Source organism: Amblyomma americanum, chromosome 6 (genome assembly GCF_052857255.1).
Source record: "Amblyomma americanum isolate KBUSLIRL-KWMA chromosome 6, ASM5285725v1, whole genome shotgun sequence".
NCBI classification, from domain to species: domain Eukaryota; kingdom Metazoa; phylum Arthropoda; class Arachnida; order Ixodida; family Ixodidae; genus Amblyomma; species Amblyomma americanum.
In genome coordinates, this window is record NC_135502.1 from 97,641,733 (window position 1) to 97,667,648 (window position 25,916).

The 25,916-nt window shown below is 48.9% G+C and overlaps 1 protein-coding gene across 1 annotated transcript; it reads left to right on the forward strand.

Moving 5' to 3' along the window:
• Positions 1 to 25,916, forward strand: LOC144094866 (uncharacterized). The gene is made up of 7 exons (XM_077628744.1): positions 1 to 119; positions 8,134 to 8,482; positions 11,566 to 11,761; positions 17,180 to 17,228; positions 19,629 to 19,947; positions 23,599 to 23,789; positions 25,523 to 25,916. Exons 2-7 carry the CDS (start codon positions 8,165 to 8,167, stop codon positions 25,899 to 25,901), a joined length of 1,452 nt encoding a protein of 483 aa, XP_077484870.1. The 5' UTR covers positions 1 to 119; positions 8,134 to 8,164; the 3' UTR covers positions 25,902 to 25,916.

Genomic DNA, 25,916 nt, shown 5'->3' on the forward strand with positions numbered 1-25,916 from the left:
CGCGTGTGCACGCGCAGCACGAGCATCTCGAGACAGACGGCCCCGTCGTCTCGCTCCCGGCGCCATCACCGCAGTCAGCGCTCCGTGTTCTACGGCCTTTGGAAAGCTGTTGCTATCAGGTAAGAGCACTGGTTCCGTTCTTAGCTTTCTTGTCCCCGTGACCAAATTAGTGGCAGGGCGAACTGAGTCTCAGCGAGGCAGTTGGAGAGGCAAAAGCCGTCTGTAGTGAAGGCACAAATCAACGCTTCTAGTGGACGCAGGTCTCCTATGAGAAAGTGTGCGCGTGGTTTGGAATGGGCGTATGGCCCAGTTTTTGGTCGCCCTCAACCAGCGCTGCATGCTCGCTTGTCTCGGTTTGTCTTCTTTTAGTCCCATGGGGAACCCCGTTTATTTCCCACGTCCATGGCATTGCTGTGAGACAACATAGCGAGCGCTCTCATAGTGTCTCTGCCCGAGCATATCTCGAGGTACCAGCGTCCGCGCTCTGCTGAAGCAGCAGATGTAGCTGCGTCTGCGTGATGAGGCCGCGTAGGGAACACCAGAGCGCGGAACTCTCTCGGTCAGGTGGGCATCCTAGGCCTCTACCGCGTCCTTTTTGGCAGTCAGCAATATTTTTGAAGCGAAAGCTACGCTACACAGCCGGAGCGATTTTGCCCGCCTTGGCAACCGGCTCCTACTGCGCAAGCGCGAGTTTGGCCACTGGTGGGCCGCACGTGACGTCACAGCTGCGCCGCCGCCATGACCCCCCGCTGCGACCGCCGCCTCGCCCCCTCCCCCGCTGCGCGTTCACGCCAATACTAGTTATGGGCCTTACTGCGCATGCCCGTGTTTTTCAGTGAATACGGGAGGCGATGCGCTCGTCCGTCAGTTGCAAGTCATGAAAGAAGAGAAGCCTTGCTCGTTGCGACAGCAACATAGGCTTCGGGAAATAAACTCGACGGAGCCCGAAGTCGTTGCCACGGTTGCTCGGCACGACTGACGGACTCACAGCCTGACATCAGTGCGGCTCCATCAGTTAACGGCTCTTTTCGCTACGTATACCAGGCATAGCAGAGCTAAGCCACCGCTAATTTTTATTGCGAAAGCACTCCTAGTCGCACTCCCCGGATTTTAGCGGTGCATGTGTGTCGGTGGGAAGCCTCTGAGTAGCAGGTGTAACTGGCTGCCTGGATAAGTGGACACCTCAATCGCGCTTTAAGGTACGTGGAGGTGACGTGCCTGCAATAACAGTGCCTTCGCACAGCAATGCTAAACCGTCAACCATATTTTGTTGGGCTGTGCAACAGCAATTACAGCGCCGTCTGCTGAGCGCGTTTTCTCTGCACGAGACCTCTGTGTGCACACGGTAGATTTTCTGGTTAAAGTGGGAACCTTGAGTGACGCGCTCAGCTGTGATTGGTCGTTGCGAGCCTCTGTTAGCAAGTAAAAATTTGGGTCATGAAGGATATCACCTGTTCGGGAGCGGGCCTGGTGGTGGCTTCCTGGCCCTGTGGGACTGGTATCTCGAACCTGACCGTGCAGGCAGCGCTTTGATTTCTTTCTTCTGTCACTCTCACCTTCCCCCTCCTCTCACAGCGCTGTTGAGTTGACACGGCCATTCAGAAATGAGGCAGCTACTGTGTCATTTCATTTCCTCAGAAACCTCTGGTTTAGTATGTTGTTATTCTCACCGGTTGTGGCAAGGGCTCCTTCCCAGAGAGGTATCTTGCTGAAGGCGTCATCATCGCTTCGGTGGACTTGGTTGTTGTGATACGCGCTCTTCTTTCAGTATTTCTTCTCACCCTCCTTCTCTCCACACGTGGCAGTGACTGGCTCAGCTCGAGCCAATGGACAGGCCTATGCACTTTCCCTCCCATTCTTACTGTACTCGCAACAACAAAAAGGAATCCAGCCGCGACTGCCGCTTTTCGAAGGAGGCGAAACGCAATAGCGCCCATATACTGTGCGCATTCAGTGGACGTTAAAGATCCCCAGGTGGTCGAAACTATTCGGGAGCCCTCCACTCGGCACCTCGTTCTTCCTTTCTTCTTCCACTCCCTCCTTTATCCCTTCCCTTGCGGCGCGGTTCAGGTGTCCTAAGGTATATGAGACATACAGCGCAATTTCCTTTCCCCCCAAAAACAATTATTATTATTAATTTCCAACATCGCCAGTTCTGATGGACCCGCCGCGGTGACTCAGTCGTTAGTGCGCTCGGCTACTCACCCTGAAAATGGAAGTGAAAATAGGTTTTTGAGAAAAGGAAATGACGCAGTAACTGTCTCGCATATCCCGGCTTCGAATTCGGCCGCGGCGGCCGCGTGTTGATGGAGGCGAAGCACAAAAGATGCGGCTGTGCAGTGGCGTTGTCAGCGCAGGGTAAAGATCCCCATGTGGTCTCAATTATTCCGGAGCCCTCCACTACGGCACCTCTTGCTTTCTTTTCAAACGAAAAGCTTCACTACGGTAGGTAAAGCAGTCTTCGGGTAAGCAGCACAGCGACCTTAACGACCAAGCCCAACCAAAGATAGCCGCGTATGATCATATGTGGTACAGTTATGGTGTCGAACCCATGACCCCTAACCTTGACTCGTGACCTTTAGTTGACCTTCGACTTTTGACATTGGGTGATCTTTGGGTTGACCTTTGACCTTAAGAATAGCCCTTGGGGTGATGTGAAGCCACGTGATGACATCTTGGGGGGGGGGGGGGTCATAAGACCTTGTGATACCGTGTCATAGCCACGTGGTCGTCTGGGTATATAATATAGAACGGCTGTCGCGAGAGTGTAGCGGAGCTACCATGGACGAACCTCAGACGCTTAGAAAGCGTTCTTGCTTTTCGCTTAATTCCAGGGTTAGCCAAGTTAAGCGACTGCCATTTTTATTGCGAAAGCAATACTGCTCGAGGTTTCCGCTCTTGGCCGTCGTCCCGGAGAATCCACCATTGACCTTTAGCGTGACCCATGTGTGACGTCATACCAGCTGTGGAAAAGCGGGGCCCCAACTCGGCTCGTCGCGATCGTCCCAGCGAATCCTCCATGCTGCAGCTGTGCGCCGCTGCCGCCAGGAGCGCTCGCTGTACGTGACGTCATGCCAGCTGCGGAAAAGCGGCCCCCCCAACTCGGCTCGTCGCGATCATCCCAGCGAATCCTCGACGCGCCGCGGTGGCCATGTTGCCCCATTAGTAGTTCACTGCTCATGCGCGAGGTGACGCCACCTGCACGCGCGCTGCGCCCGCGCGAGACGCCTCGCAGCTGTCGACCGAGTCGGGTGCCGCACAATCTCCCTCCTAGCGCTCGCTTCAATGGAGTCTCAGAATTAAGGTCTTAACTACATATCAGTAACATAAGCTGCAACAACGCGCTAAAGGCTTTCGCCTCACTGCACTTTAGGTGAACAAAGTGCCCCTGAACGTTTTTTTCTGCCTTCCTCCCTTAGGCGCGGCTCGAGGAAAGGACTGCGCCGATTCCCTCCCTCAACAACTAATTTTTCAGTATTGACGCACTGCTGATCACCACAGGGCTATCTAACCACGCGCACCAGATCTAACCACGTGCACCAGATAAGTGCTCGCGACCGGAGATAACCTAGGCCGAGCCGACCGCCCCAGCTATCTCCGGGAGCTAAAATTACTGAAGTGACCAATTCACTACACTAGGTGAAGCTGCCCTTCGCGTGTCGCTAAATTTGACCTCCCTTCACCTTGAACTGAGGAGAAACCACGTTACAGCTTTGACGTTACTCAGCCGCCGCCGCCGACAAAACTGAGCTCTCGCCTCTGTTTCTATTGGCTGTAGTTGGAGTGTAAGCTGTGTTTGCAGGGCGTCGATAGGATAGGGAAAGTTCTATTGTCCAACAGACAGACGGTAGCCAGAGGGCTACGCGCCTAGACGCCGGCCGAAAGGGCTTGATTCTCGGCGGTGGCTTCGGCCAATAGGACGGATTGTAGCTTATTCTCCGGGTCGGAGCTAAGTAGTAAGGCCGCCCAGTGGTCTTTTTCGTCTTTATGTCTCGTCCCTCCCGGTCGGCATGAGGACATTGCCACATTATGTGGTTCAAGGTTGCCCTAAGTTTACAGTTTGCTTTTCTTTTTCTCTGAAAATTGCCCTTGGCACATATTAATCCAGAGTGCCGGTTTTAGCAATGTGCAAGTCTGTAAACGGCGCCTGCTGGTGGCTTGGTATCTGATCAAGGATCTGTCCGCTGGAGGAAATCTAGCTCTGCAAATGATAGCGCTGTTTAACTGATCTTTATCCCACCATGCGATCCCTGTCTGTGGAGACCATCTCGTGCGGGTCCGCCTGGAAGGAAAAGCCTCGGACGAACTCGTGGGCCGTCTCATTACCAGGTCTTTGCTTCCATGAAATTGCTTAGTCGCGTTTGTATTGCATCATCCATCAGTTTTCCGCCGCAAGATGTGAGGGATATAGGCCTAAGGTTTCCTTGGGCGAACGGTTTCCCTGGCTTAGGTATGAAAACTACCTTAGCGTTTTTCCACTATTTGGGGATCTCCCCCTTCTCCCACCATTCTTGCATGAAATTCGTCAATGCTGTTAAAGATTTTTCGTCGAGGTTTCTAATCATTTTTTTCCCATTGGTACCATTCTTATGTCCTTGCGACTCAACTACGTTTATCTGCACTGACACCGAGTTCTGTTGCCACGATTTAGAGTGCTTATAAGCAATGTACTTTGACCAGACAGCTCTGCGTGTGTTCTGTGCACCGTAAAGCTGTCGCCGGTGGTCACTTGCGAGGAGATTTCATCTATTTAAAATTCTATTTACTTGTCTTGCGCCACATCAGCGTATCTGGCGCGCCCACACACCATTGTACCTGGCTCCGTCACACTCGGAAAACGCTACTTGCACCGTATTTTGCCGAATATACTCCGCGGAATAACATCTTTAAAAGCTGAAATTTCCCCTGGTGCGGAACAAAAATGATTTAATCTTTAGGAAAGTTTGCCACGCGCGGACAAGCCTAAAATGGCTGTCGAAGTAAAAACAAAACGGTACCCGACGCTAAGGCGCCCGTGTGCTGTGCGATGACACTGCACGTTTAAGATCCCCAGGTGGTGGAAATTATTCCGGAGCCCTCCAACGGCACCTCTTTCTTTATTTCTTCCTTCACTCCATCCTTTATCTCTTCCCTTACGGCGCGGTTCAGGTGTCCAACGATATATGACAGATACTGCGCGATTTCCTTTCCCAAAAAGCCATTATTATTATTACTCGACTGCGGTCCCGCCGCAATGGCTCAGCGGTTAAGATGCTCGTCTACTGAGCCGGAGTCTCAGGGTTCGAACTCGACCGCGACGACCGCGTTTCAATGGAGGCGAAACGCAAAAGGCGCCGGTGTGCTGTGGGATGGCAGTGTACATCAAATATCCTCCAGGGGTGGGGGGGGGTCGAAATTATTTGACACATTCACAGCGGCAACTCTTTCTCTCTTATTTATTCATTCCGCCTTTATTCCTGCTTTTATGGTGCGGTTCGCGCATCCGCCGATATATGCGAGACAGTTACTGCGTCGTTTGCTTTCCTCAAAACCAATTTTCATTTTTAAAGCGAAAGCATTACTGGCCGTGAACTTGCGATTTCGCCGTGGCGGTGCTCCGAGGAGATATATGACGTCACAACGCGTACCTCGCGCGGATATTTCTCTCTCTCTCTCGCTTCCTAGTCACCACTGCGCATGCGCCACTAGTAGCACCGAGCCACCGGTGTCATGCCGCTGCGCAGCGCCGCGCCTTTCCTCAAAATCCAACTTTCAATTTTCAGTTTTCTCTTTCTTCTTTCCTTCCCTCCTTTATCTCTCCCTTTACGGCGCGGTTAGCGTGTCCACCGAGATATGTGAGACGGTTACTGTGTCATTTCCTTTCCTAAAAACCAAACAAAACAAGTGACAATGAGCCGACGGCGTTCATACATTGGCGTTGACAACTTTGCAAACGCCGTTCATTTTCAAGGAAGGAAAGGCGCACTACCAGCTCTGTGGGTTAGTGGAGATCTCAATCTCGCTTTCATGTACGTGGCTTTGGTGTCCAACTGGAAAAGCCTGATTTGATTGCGTTCCGCACACTGGATACGCAGCGCGCCCTGCCTGCCACCCTGGGAGGTGGCATGCAGTTAATGGTTGATCGCGAGAGATTGATCACCAAATGAACGCTGCGGCCTAGCTTCTTCTTCTTCACCCCAGGTATATGGCACATACCCACGCGGGGGGATTGACCAAGGTGTAGTTGAATAAACAAAGAACTTTCCATGGAAGATGATGACAAAATTGTAGCACCAATCGTGAATTTTGAAAAATCAATGAATAAAAACAACAATATTGACAGTTAAATAACCGACAGCCTTTTGGTGAAAAAAGAAGAGCTTGTAGAACTTTAAAAGAATTAGGACATCAACCTACCAGTTGCAATTATGTAATCGTGGAGAAACCCAAAAATAGAACCCAATGCAAATCCCATGGCGTTCGCACCAAACGATAATAATACTGGCAAAGATAAAGGGAGCCCTAACCTGGAGAGAGGGACCTCCAGGTAAATCTTTCTCTGAAGTGCGAACTTTGGGCAGTAGAGGAGAAAATGGTCTAAAGATTCAACTTTCCCACATGCGTCACATAGGTTCGTCGGTGTCAACCCACACCTGCATAGATATAAATTCAAACTTGGAATCCTGTACCGCTACCGCGTCATTGTTACCTCACACAGCCACATCTCTCCCTCACCACCGCCACATGTATGAAAGCACGAATGAGGCGTCCGCATACCCATGGGGCCGGCTATGCGCCCTTCCTTTGCTCAAAGCCGTCGCCGTATAGAACATTATCAACGCCAACGCCAATGAGCACAGTGAACGCCGACATCTTTCGCTTTGTATATCCTGAATTATATGAGCTAACCCACCCGAATGTAGCTGGAACATTTTACCGTGCTCAATCCCGCTGGGGTGGTTCAGTGATTAGGGCACTCTGCTACAGATCCGGAGTACCCGTGTTCGAAGCCTACCGCGGCGCCCGCGTTTCGACGGAGGCGCAACGCTAAGGCGCCCATGAGCTGTGCGATGTCAGTGCAAGTTAAGATCCCCAGGTGGTCGAAATTATTCCGGAGTCCACAACTACGGCACCTCTTTCTTCATTTCTTCTCTTAGTCCCTCCTTTATCTCTTCGCGCTTCCCTTACGGCGTGGTTCAGGTGTACGCCGATATGTGAGACAGATACTGTGCCATTTCATTTCCCTAAAACCAATTACAATCACATAGCGGTTTTGTGGGAAAGGAAATCCGGCCCGATATGTAATCTCTTTCATAAACATGCTGCTTTTGGGTGTTTTTATTTGTGAGGAGTAGCGAAAAGCATCGATGAATAACTCCTGGGGCATAGCAGTTGTTCTTGAAGAATAGTTGCAATAGCCACGAAAAGGTGAAGAGCCTTACCAGGAGCATTCGAGCTGAGTAAAGGGAAGCGTGCGCAAGTAATCAAGTCGAACCGAGCAGATGATTTAGGTTTTGACGTCGATGGAAGGACTGCTCGGATGTCGGCTGCTTCCCTGAAACACCTAAAGAAAATCTGGGCTGCTCCTGAAGCATAAGCAGAAGGCCTAAAACATTTTTTGGTGCGCCAGCACTTTACAGTGGCCATTCCCCGCATTTGGGCGTAGTGTACGTGTGTTTTTGTTTGTCTGTTTGCCTAAAACCGATTTTGTGACAGGCTGCTTACCTGCGCACCGTGTCTCAGGCGGCAGCTCAATTAATCATGAGAGTCTGCATGCTCCCGAAGAGTGACCTGAATCACAACCCAGCCCTGGCAACCCAAGTCCCTCCGATGACAGCACCTGCCATGGAATGGGTGTGGCCCATCGCTTGACCGCTGCACTAATGCGCCAGGAGTGGTAGGAAGGCTCCCGTGGAGCAATTAATGGATAGAATGACCAATTTCGCCTATGTGGGCATCAACCCATTACCACTATCGGAACAACTGTCATCCGTAAACACTTGATTTGAACTCCAGAATCGTAGTGAAAACCGAACTACTAGACCGCCTAATTCGCATTTGGCCTAACTACGCAAATCGACCACCATTTATTTCAGCCGAAATTCGTCTCCGCAGGGAGCGGTGTTCAACGTGGTTGTGATTGCGCCATTACAGAGTACACTGCAAGAGAAGACACCTGCACGCCATGAGCAGCCAGTCAGACAGCGGCAGCAACGATGAGCAGCACGGCAGCGAGTCGGAGCGGCGGCAGCCCAGCTCGCCAGAAAGTCCTGGTAGCTCCGGATCGCCCGGCTATAGCAGTGATGAATCCAGCGGAAGCCATTCCGACGACGGGCAGCTACCACTCTTCGGTGCGTGTTGTCGGGAGGCCTGCCTCTCGCCGCTCTCGTCGAGGTCCAGTGGGAGCCCCTGCGATAGCCCCTTTCCGTTCGACGACGACGACGTTGACTTCAGGCTGCACCTTCGCAGCCCCGAGTACTACGCCGCCGATGCCGGCACTCAGGTATGAGGCATCCATCAGCCGCGCTGAACTCGCAATCTTCAGATACATTCCCTAAGGCGCATAGGCCGCTTTGTATCTGCGAAAGCATCGGCGATTAAGGAAGTAACCACATACCTGCCGAGTTTCTTATTTGAAACACTCGCGGCGGCTGCGTTTTTATGGAGGCAAAACGCTAAGGCACCCGTGGGCTGTGCGATGTCAGTGCACGTTAAAGATTCCCCAGGTGGTCGAAATTATTCCGGAGCCCTCCACTACGGCACCTCTTCTTCCTTTCTTCTTTCACTCCCTCCTTTATTCCTTCCCTTACGGCGCGGTTAAGGTGTCCAACGAAATATATGAGACAGATACTGTGCCATTTCCTTTCCCTAAAAAACCAATTATTATTATTATTTGAAACAAAGCGCCCGAGGCTGTACACGTGACGGGAGAAAAACTGATACGGACACTGCACTTTTTTCCCGTCCTGTGTGCCGTCTTTGGCCCCGCCGCGGTGGCTCAGTGGTTAGGGCGCTCGACTACTGATCCGGAGTTCCCGGGTTCGAACCCGACCGCGGCGGCTGCGTTTTTATGGAGGAAAAACGCTAAGGCGCCCGTGTGCTGTGCGATGTCAGTGCACGTTAAAGATCCCCAGGTGGTCAAAATTATTCCGGAGCCCTCCACTACAGCCCTCTCTCTTCCTTCCTTCTTTCACTCCCTCCTTTACCCTTCCCTTACGGCGCGGTTCAGGTGTCCAACGATATATGAGACAGATATTGCGTCATTTCCTTTCCCTCCCAAAACCAATTATTATTATTATTGCCGTCTCTGTGGGGCTTTTTTCAGCTAATCTTGGAACTAACGCGTCCACCTGTCGACTTCTGCGACTTGAGCAACGCGCCCATCGCTGCATATTAGTCTTGTTAGTGTTCTGCGTCGGCACAACGTTGCAGGAGTGCCAGCAGTATACTCATCGGTTCCACCATGCATCCGGTGATGCAGGCTAGCCAAAGCTTCCAGCACTATACCAATATGCTTCAAGTAGCACAGCGAGTGACCTGCGCCAGACGGCGAGCGTTTCCTGAAGGCTGGTTTCACCTTATTGAAAGCCATGGCGAAGCATGTTTAATGCAAATTGCGTAAATAACTACTAGAATTTTAGGTACCTAGAAATTTCCACAGCGAATGGGTTAACAATATCATAGCAGCAATAGCATCAGCATCGTGCAAATCTTACAGAAACGTCGGCAAAGTTTTGCAGAAGCGTGCAAATGGGCCCCAGTACTTTTTTATGATCAAGAGGTTATATTTCTCCACTTAATCGCCTTGATTTTCAGTAGATATTCTCTTTAGAAGCAGTACGGCCAATTCTAGCATCGGTTTTCGAAGATTCCTCCTCTGAGCATACCCAAAATGCTAGCTGTGGCCGGAGGTGTACTCAAAAGGTTGCTGGGGCACTGCCCCATTGGAGTACATGATGCGCGCCCTCCCATGCAAAATTTCGACACAGTCTGTTGCTGCTCTATTGATTTTCTATATATATATATATATATATATATATATATATATATATATATATATATATATATATATATATATATATATATATATATATATATATATATATATATATATATATATATACTCAGATTTCCACAACAGCTCGATGCTGGGCCAACCACACGAGTCAGGGCTGCGTTCCTGACTGTTTCCCCATCACGGCTTCACGATGCTCTCGTTAACTACTGTAAACTGCACGCATCCTTCTTTCCTCTCCATCAGGAACACTCACCAATGTTGGAGTGATTCGATTGTTCTTGTAACGAAGCCTCACAGTGTGCTCGTAACTCTGAACGGTAGACGTAAACAATGAAAATTCTGGGGAGAATGTATCAGGGTTCCATTAATATTTAATTTATTCTTCGCGTTTCCGAGTATCAAGGATAGTCTTGTATCCGTAGCCGCAGCCCCTGATCCCCAAGTGAGAGGAAAAAGCGCCTCCAGACGTGGTTTATGCGTCCCAGAGCGGTTCTTTACATCTGCGCGGATTTCGGGCTGCATCTTGAGGTTTAGTTTAGGCTCGCACCGTACTAGGTAGCCCTGAAGCTTCCGCAATGGGGGCTTTCGCCGAGCATGCTGACAACTGCCACCAGCGCATTTCAAAGGGAATGATCCCTTCATTCATCCATCCATTCAGCAGAATCCCGCTTCCCTGCAGCGTCGGTAGATACTACAATTCTAATATTTCCTTCTTGTCCTTTAAGACGGCAGTGCATTGACACCTCGAACATATTACCTGTGTATATTCTTTACAACCCGTAGATTATTTAAAACCCTCTGACTTGTCATTTCCTGCCTGATGAATGCAATATGTGGAACGGATGCAAATCTCCGCATGAAAGACGAAACAAACGGTTATTAGCAAAGAAATTGGGTCAAGAATTGCTACAGTTTGTTTGTAAACAGCATCATGGTGGAACCCGGACGGAGGAGATTAAAACGGGACTGGGCAAATGACTGGTCCCTTCTCTTCTCCTTTCGGTCCCAGTTCTGCAGCGCTGTTGTCTACCCAAAAAAAAAAATACCCAAGGCAACACATTCTTGCGAAGATCAAGTTGGGTCAGTGAAGAAGAATGAAGGCAGGAGTGCATTAATTTACATCTGCTTTCGAAAATTCATTTTTAATGTCTATAGCTGCATAAAAAATTTAATTCAACGCATGTTGCGTGAAATCACGGGGCGTCGAAAGTTGAACGAGTTGGGGTGGAGTGATTTTGAATATTACAAGGCGGTGATGGTGGTAGGATATGTTGTATAGAATATAAAGGAAAATGATACACTTGTAAGTACTACGTCACCTTTCGTGCTGCGTTATTTCTAACCTTGTGATTGTTACTGTTTTCTTTTAGCTTTAAATTCCCGTATATTAAGGGTCAATATTCCAGCTTTGAATGCTCGAAGAGCCAGAGGGCCACAGATTCTTTTAATCGCACAGTTCGTCGGAAATAGTCGAAAACTAGCATAGGTAGTTTTACGTGCAACAATTTTTTCACGCCACGGGCTCACCTTCCCCCCTCCTTTTCCGGTGCCGTCGGGGCTTTCTGCAGACTGAAGGAGAGTTCCCGCCCCGGCCCGCGTTGTGCCCTTGCGTCGGTTGTGGAAGACTCATCCGGCCACTGCCCTTGCCCAAAGAAAAGCCCGCTCCTGAGCCGTTTTCCATCCTGCGGCTGGCAAACTATACGTCCGACACGTCGCCATGTTCCTGTGAGACTCCCAAGGTTGAAAGCGGCGGCAAGCTCCTGGGTAAGTCGCAAAGCAAGCTTCAGAGTACGGGATGCAGGAAATGATATGCCTTGCGCATGGGTGAATGGTAGCGAGTAGTGGAAGTTAGGGTGTGGGATCGCTAGTGCTGAGGAGGCCACTTCCCATGGTACCGAGATAATTAAGGGATCGTTTCCTGCCGAGTCTATGCTTCACCGGAAGATGGCGCCCTCGACGTCACGTGGCATCTATCTATCTATCCAGTGTGCAACATCGTGAGCTGTTATGCACGGTTCACTGGGGCTCTCAAGGCGGTGTCTTTCCTTCTCAAAAGAGTTACTCAGTGCATGGTGCTTGTTTGGGTCGTGACACCACTTTCAGTGTATTTACAATATTAAAAAAGGTAGACAATAATTGTGCTTATATTACGGATACAATTAATTGAGCTACCTCACACTGTGTTATATTGTTAAGGTATTGTGCTCAATGAAGAAATTTTTGCGGGTTACTAACGCGACAGTACAGAAAACATACGCGAGCGTTGCTTTCAACTCGTTTGTCGTCGTCACAAGGAATTTTGCATTTGTCGTTTCCTCCTAATCATTTTAACGATATATAGGATTAATAAAATTCTAATATTTTCAATAAGCAAGCTTATTGGACAAACTTTTTGTGGCAATACAGGAAGGGGGACCCCTAGGGGATACCTTAGGGCAGAACAAAAATTGGAGAAAAAATTGGTTTTTGAGGAAAGGAAATGGCGCAGTAATTGTCTCACATATGACGGTGGACACAGGAACCGCACCTTAAGGGAATGGTTTATCCCTTCCCTTACATGAAAGAGGAAAGACGAAAAAGAGAAAGAGGCGGAATAAACATTTTATTGAAATACCAGACTGAGGTTCTTGCGGGTGAAGCCCCTTTTCCAGGGCCCCACTGGCTCTAGCGGCCCGTTCGGTTTGGTCCAAGGTTGCCTGCTGGCTTCCCAGGTCCTGCCGGGCGAGTCGCGCCTCCCACGACCTTTCAAGTTCGTTGCGTGTGACGACGGGTGAGAAAGAGGTGCCGTACTTGAGCTCTCCGGAATAATTTCTACCACCTCGTAAGGTGCACTGACATCGCACAGCACACAGGCACTTTTTGCGCTTCGCCTCCGTCGAAACGCAGCCCCCGCGCTCGGGTTCGAACCCGGTACTCCGGATCAGTAGAGGAGTGCCTTAACTACTGGCCATTAAGGATCACCGCAAGAAGACAGTCATTAGTGACAGTCATACGCGATCACCGGCTATCAAAGGGGCAGAGTGGTTAAACTCACCGTGTCCCTAGTCAAAAATTACACACCTGCATCCACCATCAACCTTGTATGGATCCCGGCCCACTCCGGGTGCTCAGGAAACGAGAAGGCGGAGAAATATGCCCGAGGGCTAACCAAGCGGGCCGTCTGCACGAATGATCCGCTTGCGGAGCCACCCACCACATACAACGCAACGAGGTGACAAGCATATATAGAGATAGCAGACGCCTTTATCCACGCCCACGCCCAGAGCTTACCAGGGCGCAAGCCACGGCTCGAAGAGCTCAGACAAAATGTCTTATGAGCCCATATCGATTGACCTTAATTACAAAAAGTGAAGTGAATCGTATCTGCCAAACTCGTGACTAATAAATAGCAGTGGCTTAGCTCGGCTACACCAGGATATACGTAGCGTGAGCTACGCTGAGCCGCTGAGCATCACTTGCCGCTGAGAAGTAATTTCGCTCTCCTTCTCCATGGCTATACCACACTGGCAAACGCCCCGCTATATGTATACGACCACTGATACCTCTGCGCATGCGCACAATGAGAGGCACTATCAAGCGGCTCCGGCGCAGCGTCAGACTTGGCTACTACGCAAAGGAGGCGCACAGCTGGGGCACGTGCAGACGCCAGTGCGTCTGCCGCGGCTATGAAGTCACTCCTCTGAAATGCGCAGACCGGTATGGCGCGCGCGGTGGCGGCGGCCCCGGCGCCCCAGCTGTGCGCCGTGTGACGTCACTGCTCCTCGCGCATGCGCAGCACGGCTCTCCGGGAGCCACGCGAAACTGCTCAGCCTCGGCCAGTGTAGCTCACGCTACAAATCCTTAACGCAGATTATAACCATATTATCTGGGGATTCGAGGGAAATCCACCACCCAGAAAGCTCCTGCCTTATCGCTCAGCTGATAATTGGGAAAAGATCATACGCAGTGAAGACAAACAAGTGCAAGAAAACATCGCAGGTTGGATCCTCGATGTCGCCCCTTCATGGAGGCCACCTGGGCCGAAAGTAGGCTTTCTTTACTTCTTAATAATAAACTCAGACTTTACCCTTCTGCTTATCTTTCCCCAATGCCAACACGGAATACACACTATCACAAAGCTCTTTTAAAACCATATTTTGCCCGGACTAACTCGATCAAGTTTTCCTTTTTCCCACGCACTATATCTGACTGGAACTCATTAACCGTACCAAATCAACCCTGGAAAACAGACGCGTTCCTCAGCCATCGTTGATATTGCGTATTATGTATTTTTTTCTGCTTTGTCTTGCATTGCTGTACTGTTGTTTTACTACATTATCTTTGCTGTATTGTTGTATTTTTGTTGCTATACTTTCGCTTTTTGTGCACCTGCCCTTCCTGCTTGGACCTAACCATGGTCTGCAGTATGTACATAAATAAAATAAAAGCTTAATAAAGTTTATTCCTCCTCCACCACTGAGCCACCGCGCAAGGTCGGCAGCATAAACCATTTCCAAAGATTCTAAAACCCAGCTTTCGTGCTTTCTTCGATAGCGATAGTTGCTTTAGCTAAGGCGGCCCTGCCAATCCTAGGCTTAGAAAATTGGGTGGAGCTCTGAAGCACTATTTCAAGCTTTGTACCCTGCACGTACCTAGTGACAGGCAGCGTGGCAGAGCAGCACTACTTCACCTTGTCTCTGCTGCAATGCAATGCTTAATCCTTTTATTGCTGCTTAAAGACAGGGCAAGAATTAGCAGGAAAGATACGAAACATTAGAGAGTTTTGGAATTGCAGGCCCTATCAGGGAGACTGGTGAGTAGCTGGGCGACAGTTCATGCTCAGGACAATAACTGGAGAAACATTACTTTCCTGCGCGTTCGCACTGGTGCCGCGCTCTTCTGCTATCCCCACTAACCGATAAGGACGCCTTGTTCTAAAACTCCCAATTAAACTTCGAAAGGCTTCAGGCCTGCAGCTGTAATTTCCACCTTCAAAACAGGTGGGACAGCCATGGTGTTGTTTGCTGCACAGGGAACGCGAACAAAACATCAAAATAGAGGTTGGCCATGTTTCCGTTTCGATCGAGGCCCGACACACTGGGAGCCACAAGAATAGTCGTGCGACCAGCGAATCGAGCCAAAATTGCGTCTACGCGGGGGTTAGGTTTCTGTGCTTTTTGCTTTTTTCGTGAGGAATTTTCTCCCGAGGACGTCGAATAAACTGCCCGGTGATCTTAATACAAGTTCTTGCCGCGGAAACGAAATAGAAACGAGCTACAGACTTCTGAAAGCCGTCGATTTGTGCCGGTTTGCATAGCTCGTGAGTTAGAGTATACATCTTTATTCTGCACGCTTGCGCACGGTTGGTTTTGGTAATGCATGTCACTGCGCTCGAAGATGGGAAGAGCGGCGACGTGTGTTCGCACCATATCTACAATACCACTGCTGTTGGCATCATCAAAGTTCTTGCAGATGAATAGTTACGTAAGCAAAGTAAAATTACTAGGCGTGAGCGCCAAAACACTGGCTTTGAGACATTTGTATTACTGTCAACTCAGCCTTTGAAGGCACGCTCATGCGTGCTTGCGCATCATACTTGTTGGACAGGAAGGCGGCTGGGGAAGACTTTAGGCAGTTCGTTTTCTCTAGCTTAACGCGCCGGGTGAAGGGATTCCGCTTTGTTGAGCAATATTATTATGAAGGATTTTTCAGCAGTGAAAATAAGCGTACGCGGACGAAAAGGCTTTTGTTTCATACGGATGCAATCTGGTGCGCGTGTTATGCGACGCCCACAGACGCTGCGGCCGATCCTGGCCGCGGCACTCGAATTCCAATGGAAGCGAAATGCTAGAGGCCCGTGTACTGTGCGATGTCAGTGCACGTTAAACAACCCGAGGTGGTTTAGATTATCTGGAGCACTTCACGTCGGTGTCCCTCATAGCCCGAGTCGGTATGGGACAAATGCCAAGCGCATATGGCATATGGCAAGGTTCTCTCAGATAATGAATAGCAGTTTGCCAATATTCTTCAAGAGAAAAGTGTACAACAGCTGTATCATACCGGAACTTACCTACGGGGAAGAAATGTGGAGGCTAACGAAAAAATTTCAGTTTATGTTAATTACAACACAGCGAGCCATGGAAAGAAAACTGATAGGTGAACGTTAGGAGATCGGAAGCGAGCAGAGTGGGTGAGGGAAGAAACGTCGGGTAATAACATCCTAGTCGAAATCAATGAGAAATGGGCTTGGGCCATGGATGTAATGCGAAGGGAAGACAAACGCTGGTCCTTAAGGGTAATGGAGGGGATTCCAAGAGAAGGAACGCGTAGCAGGGGGCGGCAGGAGGTTAGGTGGGCGGATGAGATTAAGAAATTTGGATACATAGGGTGGGCACAACTGGTAATGGACAGGGTTAATTGGACAGACATGGGAGAGGCATTTTCCCTGCAGTGGGAGTCGTCAGTCTGATGATGATGACTGCAATCTGCAGTACTCTCTTTCTGGTGTCTACCTCACCGCCAGGTTGCACTTTAGTCAGTGGACATTGACGTTAAATGCCCCTCACAAGAGTCCCTGCAGCCAATAGCGTCGGCTCATTCTCGTGACGTCGTGGTTAATCCCCTTTGACCTGCTAGTGCGAAATGCATGGGGTGCACATGAAAGTGGATTAACCGCAGAATCAGGAGAACCAGTCGGCGCCATTGGCTGGATGGCCCCCTTTTGAGGGGAATCTGCCACTTTGTTCTTGAGCTGTTTGCCATTGTAGTCCGGCGAAGATTTTTGTCACGTCGTTGTTGGATCCCATGGCCCATCGCGCAGTGTCGCAGTGCCTGTCGCTGACGTTGTATCAGCAATGGTTACCCCCCCCCCCCCCCGCCCGGGAAGGTTGCTGCACACTGGGAACTCGGTTTAGACCTTTGCCGCAAGAGCGGGAAAATCGACAATTTTAAATGATCTGAATCCCGATGTAGGTGCATTGGGATGCGGACTTGAGTGTTCTTTGCATGCCGCTTTCTAACGGTTGATGATGTAGGAAACTTAACGTTAGTTCAAATGTTTCTAGAGATTTGGTACCAATTATCTGATTTATGTGGGCACTGATTGCTTTTGCACACCAACCTGAGCGTTCATGTGATGCCAGCGGTGCAGATGATAAGTAGCGGGGTTCCTTGTCTGAGATTTTTTTTTCTTGTCCTATGCAGACAAAGCTCCTGGGGCCGAAAGGAAGCGCATGATGGAAAGTCGTCGCCGGTAAGTGCGGTGCTTCATTTAGCAATCGATAGCCTAGCCGGATACGACGCAAAAACCAAGCGGCAGGTGCCCCTAACAAGGAGACCCTCCAGCCATTGGCGTCGACTCCCTTGGACCTGATATTGTGACGCACGGTACATAACCTACTATAACATTTAGTGTATGTATGTAATATATATATATTCCTGCCAAACAGTTTAGGATGCCTATGTTAGTCTACATTATCACACATAATTTATGAGAACAAATATGTGCTTCTGCTACTTCATGTAACAATCCCAATTGGACATGAGGCCCAGTCAGGCGACCCACATCGCCTTTTCCCTCATTAGCATAGATCGACTAGCACAACAATCCCTGTTTTTTATCACCTTGCGTTCTCCGTCGAACCGCCAATTTGTATTTCTTGTCTGAAACGGAAAAGTAAAATCTAACGCCGGCCAAATTTGAACGCGGAAAGAATCGCCGCTGGGTTGGGTTTGACATTCATAAATATGTTTCCTGCGAAGTTTACTCAACATAACGCGAAAACTGCTACGAAGGGCGACTTCCCAGGAGGGATTCTACCGCTCTAGTATCGGGGACGTTTCGTTTAATGTTCTCCGTGCGCGAAAATTAAAGAATCAAGTGGAAGTACTGCGCTTCCTGCTCGTGGCTCATTGCGGTTAGTCCATTCAGATAAAGGATTTGTAGTTTGCTCACAAATCTGACATATCGCTGTTGGCCTCACTCGCGATCGACTTCAATGCTGGCCAAGATTTTGGTGCTTTGTCGGCCCCGTCGCGTCGCAGAAGGTGCTGCAATAGTGTGAACTACTGAAATAAACATGTTCAACTATATTGGACAAAAATTTTTAATGTTGAAAAACTGTAAGGCACTGCCATAGAAATATTGGAGGCAATTGTCCGGTCTTCCGATGTGCACAAAAATCTGTCTTTTAAATTATTTCCACAGCTCGCATCGAGCAGTTAAGACTGCCATAGAAAACAAATGGGAAATGTTTTTGATATCAGGAAAAGCTCTAATACTAAAAAATGCAAGCCTGCCGACGGCAGATCTGCGAATATATTGATACTTATAGTGAAACCTTACAACATATGTTTAAAATTGAGTTCCTAAATTCGTTCCCTTTCAAAATTGATTTTGTACAAAATTGCTGGGTATGGGAATGCTACAAGAATGAAAAACAATTTTGACGCGCCAAAAATACACCCGGGGATACCTAATTATCTCTCTATATTGGAGAGCTCTGGAGCGATTTTGACTACGTGCACTTTTTTAGCGAGCAGGATGAAATGTAGTTGAAGAGACTTCTCATTGTCTGTCAAGCGTCTGGCACCGGAACCACAATCGCACCAATCGGCTGCTCAGTGCCAAAATGCAGTGCTAAGAGCACCAGCGAAAACAAGAACAGTCTGTTGATGCCCTCAGTATTCGTTTCATATGTTCCTGATAAACAATCACTAATAATGAGATACCTTTAAATATTTATCTACTGATGAATATGTTAACTATAATGTGGTTAGTGGTTTTCTAAAACCAACACGGAGAAAGATTTTACGTTTTAGCAGCTTGTCGGACGATATATTTCTCTGCCCTGTAAGAAGGCCGCGGAAGTCAAAAGAAAAAGGAAAAGAAACATTGGCTTCACGTCCCCGTAGATCTTTCAGCACCTTTTCAGGAAAGACAATTTTGCGCGACGTCGTGGTTTTCGAGTTTCCAAGTGGTCGGCATGTAGCTTAGTCACAACGGGCAGTGCTTACATTTTCCTTTTGAATTCTTGAGGAAGTTTCAGCAAGTTTCAAGTAAATCCCTATCTGTACCTTAGCAACCCCATTTAAGTGAAGAAAAATATCTAGGGCATCATCATTTAACGGTCATAATCATCACTCATGTAACGGCCCATGCCACAGGCCTTTAAGGGGTAATAAAAAGTAAAGATTTGACACTAGAGCACTAGAGCAGCACTAGTTTTAGACACTAGAGCAGCAGTGTGAGGTATTGCGTTCATTCCAGTTGAGCACGAAAGGATTCAGGGGTCATTGGCTATCTGTACAGAGGCTAGCTTTCGAATTCGCACAGACACCGTCAATTGAACACAATAAGACAACGCTGACGCGGGGACTTTTTGCAACTGGCGGCAGAAAGACCAAGATGCAGTGTGAGGTAAAGGTTGCTTCAGGAACAATTGCTTTAACGCAGGAAACTGGCTGCTAACAGATGGCGCCATTAAGAATCATCATGACTTTTTTGCAACTGGCTGCAGAAAGACCAACAAGATGCAGTGTGAGGTAAAGGTTGTTTCAGGAACAATTGCTTTAACGCAGAAAACTGGCTGCTAACAGATGGCGCCATTAAGAATCATCATGATCATCATCACGCTGGGCTTGCTTTGCGCAGCAAGCTTGATCCCATTTGCAGTTCGCCGCACATATGCCTGCCCCGGATCTACAGCAGCCCTCCGCCGTTTCCGTACGACGACGATGACGACCACCCGCTGCTGTCCCCCACGAGCCGCAGGCGGAACGTCCAGGAAGTCATAGCCCAAGCGCGTGAGCTGCTGCAGCGGGCCGTGCTTGAGACGCCTCGCGCCGTGGAGAGCACTCCGGTGACCGCGATCTTCGACAGCTCGTACCCGGATAAGAAGGAGAACTCGTCGCCGCCGCCGCCTGCGCCGATACGCCCCAGGACCACTCGCCCGGACTCTTCAACATTCCACGTACGTGAGCTGCACTGCCTCGTGGTGCTGCTGTCTCGATTGCATGATGTGCCAGAGGGGTTCTATACCCTTGTCAACCCCGACCTGAAAGAGGCCCGGGTACGCGCAGCAAGCATGGCTTTTTAAAGCCATGCTCCGCCTAATGTCACGAAGTTGCCAGATTCCGAAATGGGACCCAAGTTGGCCCGCCCTCAAAATTTAGGACCTCAAAACTTCGGATGGGAAATCTCAATGGAAACAGCTCAATGGAAATGCATGAACAGGGATCCCGGACGAACTATCCTATTGAAAACTAATAGTATTTTCGACCGTCATTCAGGCGCGAGCGGAATAGTTGCGTTGTGGTGTCAAGTGGAAAGAAGGAAGACACACAGACGGGCGCTTCCTTCTGTCTGTGTGCAAGTTCGCGCTGTTCTTCAGGAAAATGTCTACCAACTCGCCCAAGCATCTTTTTTGACGTCAAGTTGACGCCACCAAGGCCGAAAGGGCGAGAGCGGATTTTGGCTGAAAAAATTGGCTCAGGTTCAACATTGCTTGAACCTAGTTATACAAGTGAAAGCTTTGTTAAGCATGGTCTCCACTCTCTAAAATCACAGGTCATGGTCAAAGGTCAAGGTCAGGCACCAAATGATCATACTCGTATGATGCATGGTCGTATTACCACAGCTTGGGCAATACCACCATGCAGTTAAGTTTGGTATGACCTTGTGAGGCATTGAAGGTCATTGCCGATGTGGTGTCCACTGTCTCAAATCAAACGTCAAGGACTAGGGTCAGAGTTCAAGGTCAGGTACTCAGTGGTCATAGTGATATGATCGCATGGTCGTACTACCATAGCTTGGGTCATACCACCACGCAGTCAAGTTCGGTTTGACTTTGCGAGGCTTTGGATGTTGAACCCCAAGGAGTAGAGCTCACGCTCTAAACGTTGAGTATAACGGCAGCTTGAGCGGCAATGGAAACCTGCTCTCGGTCCAGAGAGGATGTGTCACAGCGTATAGAATCAAAGATGACGCTATAATGTCATTAAATTTTCTCTTAAATATTTCTTGACTGTCCGCCGAGTTTCTTTATAGTAAGGGACACTATGTTCCCTGGACGCCCATGGAGATCGCCGAAATTGTAATATTCGATGCTCTAATTTGCTGCATAGTTTCGTTTTTTGTGCCTTCGGCAATTCGCGTTTGCGTCTCAGAGCCGATGCAATAAAACTCACACCGTTCGTAAGCGTGCATTGCAACGCCGTGGGCGCAGCGTACCAGAAGCCGCCGAACACTGCGGCGGTCAAGTTGCGACAGAGTGTACGGTTTGGTCGGGGTGTCGTCGCCGTTTCGCCTGCGCCGTGAAAATGCCGGCACGAGATAAGGGCTGTTGCGAGGTCCCGCTCATGACGCACAACACGAGAAGGCTTCTACAATTGCGACGCTACACCCGAGTTGACATTGCATGTTTATCTATGTGAGCTGTTGCAGGACTGGCTTAGGAAAACGTGGCTAATCGGAACGTACCAGTTTTAATCGCACTGAAAGGATTTGTTCATTTTTCTCTGTCCAGCTAAACTGTACAAAGCACGAAAAAATGATGTTATTAAGAAGGGTTTATTAACGTTCAGCCAGTCATACTGCGATTGAAGCAGGCGGGAAAGCCTTTTTCCTTTGCCCGAAGTATCTTGTTTGCTCAGTTATATTGACACTACAGAGTGTAAGAGCCATTACGTTTTAGAGAGTCACGTTAGTGAATACTCTCCCAAAATAGGGATGACGAATTGTTTATTTTTCATATTTAGCAAAGTGTCCTCGGCGGACGCGAGTCCATTTCATCGTTTCTGAATGTCAACTTGTACAAGTGCATTCAGTTCAAGCGAGGTGGTTTGTTATGCAATTTTTTTTCGTTTGAAAATGTCTAACGGAGTTGCGAGATGTTTCTTTAACAAAAGTATAAGTTGAAAACTTGTCCTACCTACTAGCTTAAAGGTGCATTAAAGAGGAATCTGAACTCCTCTTTTTACGGCGGGAGCTCTATCTACACGTTCCATGCTTTCTGAGAAACATGGAGTTATTGTCGTGTGCGGCTGATTGCCCTAATTAAATCGAATTAAACTTCCCGGCTTCCGCCTTTTTTTTTTTTGAACTCAAAGCGGTACGTAGGAGGAGTCAACCGACACCAGTCCCGTGGCGTCTTGCCGCTCTGCCATCGGAGTCGGAGGAGTGATACGTAAATCAGAGTCCACGGGTATTTTTATTTCCGTGGGCCTAATTTGTGGCTGTATTATATGTGACTGAAACTGTTTATTCACAGAATCACAAAAAAAACAAAATAAAAGCGAAAGTGAAGCCGCCACATGAATGGCTGAAGGGATTCCACGCGTTTGTTGACTCCGCCTACCTACCGCGTTCAGTTAAAAAAAAAGCGGGAGCCGGCACGTTTAAGCCGATTTAATTAGGGCAATCGCGGACGCACAGGATAATAATTCGAAGTTTCTAAGAATGCCCGGAACGTGTAGATAGAGTTCCTGTGGTAAAATGACGAGTTCAGATTCCTCTTTAGTGCACCTTTAAGTGCGTGTTTGTGTAAGGTTAGTAGCGAACTAATGATCAGCATAAACTTGCTTCATGTAACATAGGATTTAAAATTGTCACTGCACAGCATTATGCGTGTGCTATGCTTCAGCGGTGTCAGCTGCTCTGAGGGCTGCTATGAGCTTCAGAGGGCACGGTCAAACAATCTTTCCTTTTGGCATCGACCATTCATTCAGTTGTGCTTTCTTGTGGGCGTAGCCCCTGATATCAGAAAAGAAATGTGGAGGCCGGACTGTGGAAAAAAGTTTTCAATGTCATGCGACGATTTGGTGTCAGTATTTAGAAGGCTATGTTAACAAACGAGTTGCATTCATTTCGGACTGCCGGCTATGTTAAGAAAGCCGCTTGCCAAGAGTATTTTTCTTTTTTTTTTTGTGCAGCCACTGGGAAGATTGCTGACACTACAGAATTTTGGAAGGTCGCATTTTGCCTAACCTTGTGGGGAGTATGCACACTGTTATGGTAGCCCTGAGCTTTGACCGTACTTCACGATTTGTGTGTATCGGGAAACTATGGGGAACTTGCGGTCAAGTTTGCGGTGTCAATTGCAGCGCCATAACACACTGCCTAGCGAGAAGAGCAAGCAGTTTTGGTTAGTACTTTTAGTACTTTTCCGCGCCACCTTCAGGCGCTTATTGTCGTGAGCCTCCGCGCTCTGTCGAAGGCGCACGTGCCGTGCGTCAGCTATCTGGTCTACGTCTAGAGAAGCTAGGCGATGAATGCTGTCAGCCAAACGCGGGTATCTAATCGCGCAGAATGTGTTCTCGCGTTTGCAGCGGCCCAAGTGGCTGACAAAAGCAGTTTTGAGTCACCGAATGGAACAATTGCAGTGCCACCTTGGTAGCGCAGGTTCCCCATTAGCTGGTCTATATTGCTTCATAATACAGTACTGGCTGCTTAAAAACCCGTGTTTTTTTTTTTTTTTGCGCGCTCCCAATCTGCTTCACAGCTAGGTTTTGCCTTCTCTCAGTCTGTTCCAAAGTGCAGTTTTTCTTCTCCCGGCGTTGGTCCGAAACAAAGCTTGCCAGTTGCCCCCTTGTTATTAAATGCGACTTTATTCTCCTCACTGCAGGCGCTGTCTATCGGGAGCATTCGGGCAGCCGTTGACCCTATACTGGACTCTCTGGAAGATGAGACAGACTTTCTGCGGCCACGCGATTTCCGTCCTTACTACGTAAGTGACGAACTGTGCCTCCTTTACGAGCACATCGAGGCGCGATGGTCCAACGTGTGCGACGAAGTCAAGGCTGACATGAACGCCCGGTAAGCGAAACTGCACGCACCTTTGCAAAATTACCCTTGTGGGCTTTGGCACGTCGTCGCTGGACTGGGTCGAAAGATTTCGCAGGTCCAGCTTACTGCGCATGCGTGACACAGCCCGTTATTCCCGTGGGATTTGTCAAGTCGTGGACAGTCAAGAGGTCTATTTCATACCCTCGATGTTTTGCCGCAAGCAGCTGTGACTATCGGCTGGCGGTCCTCAGTGGGGCCGAGAAGCTTCTTACTTTTCCTTTCTTTTCTCCAGAAACTGGCTACAGGTTTGTAATTAAAAGCACCCATCCGACGTTTGTTTTCTCGTGTCTAGTAATTTTGGGCAAATTTTGAGAATTAAAAAATTGTAAGATACTTTTATGGTAATATTGAAGGCCTGTTATTCTGATTGTAAAAAAATCATTGTTTTAAAGTGTTTCTGTTGCTCGCATCGAACAGTCGAGACTGCCGTAGAAAAACAATTGCGAACGCTATTGACGATAGCAAAACCGTAAATATCAGTAGATATGTTCGTAGTTATTGTAAAAACTTGTATTTGAAAAATTTTCGTTCATAATTGGTTTCCCGCTCAAAAATACTTTTGTCTAGAATTCTCTGGTATGGTGAATATTTCGCGAACAAGCTCCTCAAAAACCCAAGAATATAACTCTGCACTCACTAAAACGCAATATTTTTCTCTTGGCACACCAAACATTTGAGCATTGTTTAATATTTTTGATTAAACAACCGGCCTACTAAGCCTATTTGGCCACGATAAACCACAAGGGGGGAGGGGGAGACAATAGCTCAATTCTACCTATCTTTTTGCAAACTTCTGGCTTGCTAGTTGCTGTATAATATTGTTTCGAAGGCATAATGTGGACAAACATCAGGATGGTGAGGCTTGTAGGCAGAAGGAGGGTGTCGATTCACTTAAACGGTGTATTGTCATCATATAGCGCGACTTATGCTGCAAGAACCAAGCTTTGGAACAAGAGCAAGGAGAATGTGACCGTAAGGATACCAATGGCAGGTCATCAAGGACCACTTTGGGTGTGGGGTTGCATTAGACATGACCCGTAATTAGGAGAGTAACCTGCCAACCCTAAGCGAGCTGCATGAGCGAAATGGATGGGGTCCACTGATGTTTGCGGCGCTCGCCACGATAGCAATATTTTTTTTCTTGCTTACGAGCACTGAGTCACTTTCCTAGTTTTGCTTTGTTCACTAAAAATTTTCATATCCGAATTGATCTTTTATAGATGTGTGGTGTCGTTTTGGACTGTTCCTAAACTACTTATCAATCTTAGGTTGTAGAAATGATTCCGGCGCAGTTACTAATTGCGGTTTCTTCGTGGCCCCCGAACAGCTTTCGGGACGTTCGAATGTACGCACCATCCGAACCGCACTTTCGACATATATGGCCAACAAGTATGAGACAACTCGCTACGCTGATGGCGGTCAGTGAGGAGCATGTACTACCATGAATTCAGTACTAGCGCTTCCAGTTCCCTAAGCTACCACCACGTGGCGCATGAATTCGAACACTCAAAAATAGCGCGCTGACGTCATCGTGACGTATGAAAGAAAGAACTACCAAGTAACCTCAGAACAAAACGTCATATGTCGCCAGGCTTGCAGCGCGGGCTTATAACTGTCTGAATTCCTGGTGACGGGTTGGAAAAACGATAATTCAGAGCGTGACCGAAGACGAGCGTAAGTACCCTTCGGCGCGTGGTTCGCAGGTACGACAAGTTCCTGTCCGACTGCCAGCGCCTGCTGGACGCGCAGCCGGACGATTCCGCCCATGACCAGCTGCGTGAGGGGATGAAAGTCGGCTGGCGTCGGCTCACCGCCGAGATGCGGCGGAAGTTCAGCCAGGCCTGCCAGGCCTTCAACGACTGGCGCACTCGCTACGTGGAGCGGGAACTGCGAGCCGCCTGCTCGGCTCTGCGCGGCGGCGATCGCTTCCAGCTGCTGGCCGCCACGCTGCGGCTCGAACTCATGGACAGCCTGCCGACCCTGGAGAAGCGCACGCAGGCGCGCGCGGTCTCCTTCTGGAAGGAGCTGACCGAGGAACGCGCGGGAGACGTGGACGAGCTCTTCGCCACCGATTCTGAGTAGAGGTCGAGGGAGGCC